General features: G+C 44.1%; 1 protein-coding gene across 5 annotated transcripts in view; it reads left to right on the top strand.

The window, feature by feature from the left end:
* Positions 1-98: 98 nt before the first annotated feature.
* RUFY2 (RUN and FYVE domain containing 2) overlaps positions 99-6,120 on the top strand; it is a 29,715-nt gene continuing 23,693 nt past the window's right edge. For 4 of the 5 annotated variants that reach the window (XR_013930332.1, XM_080401327.1, XM_080401326.1 and 1 more), the window contains exons 1-3: positions 99-1,567; positions 4,320-4,493; positions 4,985-5,102. Coding sequence is in view for 4 of the 5 variants with exons in the window: in XM_080401327.1 (XP_080257453.1) it covers positions 1,564-1,567; positions 4,320-4,493; positions 4,985-5,102 (296 nt within the window). In the remaining variant the exon portion in view is untranslated. Of the gene's footprint in view, positions 1,568-1,592; positions 3,687-4,319; positions 4,494-4,984; positions 5,103-6,120 lie in introns of those variants that run through there. The other variant, XM_080401328.1, reaches the window with a different exon arrangement.

The following is a 6,120-nucleotide window of genomic DNA, read 5'->3' as shown; positions in this document are numbered from 1 at the left end:
GCAAATATTTTTAACAGTGCGAAAATAATTTGTTGACAGGATAGTCTCTTTTTCAGGTGAAAATACATGCTTCATCAACTGTATGTGCTCTGGGTTTTTCAAAAGATGAAAATTATACCCTTATTACAGTAGTGATTTCACAATAACATATCATTGTCTAGAAATGTTTTTCTATGTTTAGGATCAAGGTGTACAAAAATCTTTAAGATTTAGCTTATCTGTTTTCTTATATGAAATTATGCTTAGCCAGGAACTTTTCCTCATGCTATTGAAGTTAATAAATCAATAAATTGGAGGCATTGCTATCCCTCCACAAAGTTGTGTGAGGAACAGTCACAAGAACAATTCTGTGTTTCCTTATCTACTTCTAATGTGTGTTCTTTCTTACTACATGGTAAAAATTAGATTGAGTAGAGAGCTACAGATAAGAAAACATTTTGATCTGGTAGTCTCTAAATACTTTTGCATTCTAATGAATATATCTCGAAGTGTTATCTTGTAAAAGTAAAAAATTACTTTTTCTGTTTGCCTTCAAAACAGCTCTGTGAAGCGGAAAGTCATTGATACTGCAGGAAAACACAGGCTGAGTATGGACTTAGCGCATGATGTGTTGCTGGGATTCTTAAAAGAAAAAAAGAATAGCTTGTTAACACTGTTTAAATGTATAGGTTATTTTGCTTTTAAGAGGGTGGGAATCATGGATGTAAGAAGCAGCCCTGTCACCATGGGCTGTGTTCTACCCCCGTGCTGCCCTCCGCATTTGCAAGCTCCAGGGCTGATACTCTTTCTCGGGGCTGTTTTCGTGTGGCCTCTGTAGCGGGGGGGAGGGGGAGTGCCCCTTTGTGTTCTGCAGCTTGCATGTCACCCCTCGGAGCGGGCCAGGGGCAGTGTGATTTAAGGCAGTGGCTGAGTACAGCCAAAGGTGATGCTCAGGAGATCCCGTGTCTGCGTGACTGGTGCTCAATGCCTCGGCCCTCTGCGCCTGCACCATTTTTTTTTTGTTTTGTGCTGAGATTCAAATGACAGGGGTTTTTAAAGAGTAAAAATAAGACACTTGAAAGGAGCCGCGATACGCGTTTTTTTAAAAGACCAGCTTTTATTCCCGGTACACTAATTTTCAAGGTATTTTTCTAGAACAATATTTCTCCAAGGCTGGATAGTGTGTGTCAGAACACCTGCTGTTCGTTGGTGTGGATGTAGGGGTCGGAGCTGTCGCTCACAGGGGTAGAGAAGGCTCAGGCTGGTGCTGGTAGCTGCTTGCCCTTAGCAACGGCCATGGCTGCTGAGAGCCGGCTCCCGTCGGTGCGGCTGGGCGCCCACCCTGCGCGGGGCCAGGCCGGGGCCCCTCGCTCGCCCCCGGCTGCAGGGCTGTCGCGGCGGCAGGAGGCCGCAGCCCCCCCCCTGGGGGGACCCCGGAGGGCCGGGCCGGGGGCAGGACGGGTCCTCCCGCCGCCAGGGGCGCCGTTGGGCGCGGGCGGAGGGGCCGGTCCCACGCAGCGGCGGGGCGGGAGGGGCCGGGGGCCCGCAGGGAGCGGCTGAGGCGGCGGCTCCTCCTCTCCAGCCATGGGTGAGCGGCGGCTGCGGCGCCCGGGGAAGGGGGCTGCGCTGGGTGGGGGGCGCCGGGGCCGGCGGCGGGGAAGCAGGGCCCCTGCGGCGGGCGCCCCTCAGCCGCCGGGGGTGCCGGCTGCCAGCGCGGCGCCCGCACTGGCAGAAAATGTCCGCTGCGGCGGGAGCGGGGCTGGGGGCGGCCCGCGGCCTCGGGGGGTGGTGGCGGGGGCGGCCCGGAGCCGGGGGCCCCGCGGTGTGTCAGCGGGGGCTGGGCCCGGGTGCTGGCGGCTGTCCCCCCGCCCCCGCCGGTGGCTGTGCGGTGCGGGCGGCGCCCGGCTGCCCAGGTGTGGGTCGGGGGGGCCGGGCGTTCGGTGCCGAGGTCGCTTTTTCTGCTGGCTGTCAGGTGGCGTAGGGACACCTTGTCCAGCCTGTAGTCGTAGCAACTGCACGCTTGGGTTTAGTTTTTTTTTTTTCTTTTTTTTTTCTTTTTTTTTTTTTCTTTTTTTTTTTTTTTTCTTCACAAATACTGTTTGCAGTAAGGGATTACTTATCCAAACTGGCTGGGAGGTCTCTTGGGCCAAGCCTTGCCCCGGTGAGGCCGGCGACATCAATGCCACTTGCAAATAGTCCCTGTCTGGGCTGCTGCTGCAGGGTGAGCGCAGCCATTCGGAAGCCCTTCGTAGCTCGTTTTGCTCCACAGACGTACAGACTAGAAAACATGTTCTGTGAAATTCTAAATCTTGATTATTTTTTTAAGAAGCAGGTGAAGAAATCGGCAGGTAAATCACACTTTAAAATGGACCTAAAATGTGTTTCTCCCTCTGAAAGATGAGGCAAGAGGGCTGACAATTAAAAGGACAGTAGACATGCAGGTCTGTCTGTGGGACGGATCATCTCCAAAAATCAGAATGAGGTCACCTGAAAAAGGAATGTGTCAGGTGCCTTTGGGGAAACAGACTGAGTACGTGGCAAGGGAGAGCTGCCCACCTGACGTCTGAATCGAACCAGGCTTTTCCTACAATAATATTCATATTTAGTAATGCCAATAGCAAACCTTAATAAAAAAGCAGAAAGCCTGACATGAGCTTCACCCACAGAAACGCTCCCGTTGTTGCAAGCCCCCATCTGTTCCAGCCAGGCTGGTGCTGCTTTCGGTAGGGCTGGTTCAGTCCCTGGCGGCTGAGCAGGCGGGAAGTCAAGAGACAAACCAGTGAGCTGTGACCATTAACTGGATAAATTTTTGCCAGAGTGCTGTCGCTAATTGTCTGCTGTGTTTTCTGACATTTTCAAGTGTTCTCTGTTGAAGTACTGGTAAATTGAGAGACTATAAAAGTAGTTTTTAAGGTTATCTTGGGTACATAATCTCTTTTTTTTTTTCTGGAAAACTGAGGTTATGTTGTATGGTAGTAGTAGGGTAATTTGATATTTGACAGGCAGTTCAGAATACAAAAAATTAGAAAGTAATTTTCAAAGTTTTTAATATCTAGATACCTGAAGTTGCGGTATGCGAGAAATGAGACAAGTCATTTCATTGCTGTTTGAGAAACCAAGAAAGTACCCATCTGTTACGGTGATTCTTTTTGCTTTGGCTTTAATGTATACAGTTCTTCACGCTTTCTGATGTGCGAAGAGATAGGGTCAATACTTGAACATACAAATACTCAAATTTGCAGAGGAAGAGGCTCACGTTTTTTCTCAGACACAGATCTGTAGAGGTATTTGACATCTGTGTCTCAATGTCTTAACAAATGAAGGATGCAGATAATATTTTTTGGGTTTTTTTACCTCATTTGTTAGACTTAATTACAAGTAGCAGAAGACAGTAAATCATCATCCTTTTTTGCTTCTTTCTAAGCTACTTAGATCATGGTGAATAAGCAGAGGGTTGTTTTGTCTCTGTTTCAGGCTGACAAAATAGAGGGTGGCCTGAGTGTTTGAACTGCTTCATTACAAATGAAGATCGACTAAGAATCTCCTGAACGCTGGTTTCAGTAGCAGGAGCTCTAAGAGGAACCTTGTCCATTCTGTCAATTAAGATGATTTTCTAAAGCTGTGCATTTTTTTTACTGTCTACATTTAATCCCCAAATGTGTTTTTGTAGCATGTGTTTTGTGCAGTTTACCAAAAACGTTTTTAAGGTAAAGCAAAACCTTTAGTTCTTAAGTTTTCTTGTGTAGAAAATACTTTGTAGCTATAGTCAAAACTGAAATTTCAGTATGTACTATTTCCCTGAAACTGCTCCTGGTTTACAGGCTAAGGCCTTGTACAGCATAAGAAGGAAAACATGTGTTTATGTTGCTATGAAATTAAGACTAGAGCAGAAAGTGATTATATATAAGTATGATGTCTTTTTTTGTAGGTAGACTATAATACCCCAAATAGATACTTATATTAATAGGAATTCGATATGCTAAGGGCACTGGCTGCTGTTATGCAGCAGAGTTTTTGAGTGCAGCATTGATGCCTGTGTTAATTTGCAGTTACTGACTGCTGCAGAAATGTACTGAGACAACACAGTACCTGAGAGCTGACATTGTCCGCCTCGTTTTTTCATTCATCTATTAAAACAATGTAGGGTCTGTAAGGGTGTTTGTTGGAGTGGGTGCTTTTCTGTAACACGGTGGTTTATAGTGCTTACTAAATTACTCCCTTGAGTTTATCTAGAATAAGGTAAGTTGTTCTTTGACCAAGGTGGTCATGAAGCATTTTATTATTTTGGGTCTCTTCTAAAACTTGAACCGTAACTGTTTTTGTTTTCTTTATTGTCTTAGCTGTAAAGGACCCTACAGCTGTAGAAAGAGCAAACTTACTCAACATGGCTAAACTGAGTATCAAAGGACTCATAGAATCAGCTTTGAGCTTTGGCCGCACTCTGGATTCTGACTACCCACCTTTGCAGCAGTTCTTTGTTGTCATGGAGCACTGCCTGAAGCATGGCCTTAAAGGTGTGGTAATTGTTCTGGCTGCATATTTCTCATCGCAGACATGCCATCTTTCTTCCTTCCTTTCTTGAACGAGATAAAATCAAAGTGTGTTACCTTGCTTTAAGAAGTGAAGAAAATACACTCACCTTTTTATAATTAATAGTGTCATTATTAATACATCACAACATATGTTCCCACATTTACCAGCTTTTTCTTTTCTATATCATTTGTTGTTAGTCATCCAGGGATTATCACAACTGCATGCATGTATGTAGCTTATATTTTTAGCTAGCTTTCATTTTTACACTATTTTGTTCTAGTACAGCAGTTTTATGTTCACAGTAAAGTGATTTGGAAGATGGCTTTGGGTCTGGTGAACTGGCCAGTGTCACAGTTATCAGTTATCTCTAAGTCTAGACTCAGCGGTTAATGCTTTCATCACACCAGCTATTTTGAAGGAAGCTGCTCCAGTAATTGAAGTTAATTCAGGTATTTAATTTTTGTTTTCCTAGTAAGAAAATCCTTTCTAAGTTACAATAAAACCATCTGGGATCCTCTGGAACTTGTGGAGAAATTATATCCAGAAGCTGAGGAAATAGCAGCAAGTGTCAGAGATTTGCCTGGCCTTAAGTAAGTAGTATTGGTAAAATACAGCAAGAAAATAAAGGACCTGATTGAGAATTTACAGATGTCTCATGATTTCATTTGGCATTAATCAAGTCTTTGAACAGCTAGCACATGATACTGGGGAGAGCACAGGTGAATCTTGCTGGCTTTTCGTATTTTGCACAAAACAGCTAAAAATGTAGTATTTTTATGTTCTTTTCTGATGTTCCTGGGAGAAAAGCTTTTGGAGTGGTGGACAAAAGCAGTGCAAAAAGAAAAGCATTTTGTATCAGTCTGCAGTCTAGAACTGCAGCAAACTCTTGAGTCTGGTCAGCAAAGGCTGTATAAAAGCAAAGGGTAACATACTGAAAAGTATTAGGCAGCTTTTCAGATTCTTGTGTGTAGGGTCTGTCTCAAAAGTAGATTTATGCTGTGAACTACAATCTCCTCCCATTCCTCTGCATTCTGCTTTTGTATTTAGCTATGTAATTGTCTGTACATTAAATTCCAAAAGAGTTTGGTACATTGTGATTGGTATATGAGAGCATAAGGGTTATAATTTATAGCTTTAGACCTTTATATCTGAAGCACGTAGGTATATAAATGTATCGGGTCAGATGACATAATACCTTTTGACAAGCGTGTTGCGCTCTTCCTATCCTGACATTGCAGGCAGTCTAAAGGTCCACGTTTAATTTGTTGGGTATTAATATTTGCCAGTTACATCCATTTTCATCTTGACTTGTCCTTCTAAGATAGCACTGAATTTGTAAACAGGTATCAGTTAAAGCTAGAATTCACTTTGTGTTGTGTGGACCCAGAAAACAGGATTGGAAAGGCAAGCTTGTGTGATGAGTTGTAATGGACATTTGGTTACTTTTTTCACAATTCCTCTGAAGACTTTATAAGGAACTTGCAGAAAGGAGTCTGAATGGTTGCAGACATTTTACTGCAGCTAGAAACGGGACTTTCTTGATTATCTTTACAGGCACTGTCAGGTTATGAGGAAGGTGCTTACAGGAAAACAGCACCACTCAAAAAT

Source organism: Falco punctatus (genome assembly GCF_963210335.1).
Source record: "Falco punctatus genome assembly, chromosome: 9".
NCBI lineage: Eukaryota > Metazoa > Chordata > Aves > Falconiformes > Falconidae > Falco > Falco punctatus.
The sequence above is the reverse complement of the archived record's forward strand: the minus strand, read 5'-3'. Positions and strand labels throughout refer to the sequence as shown.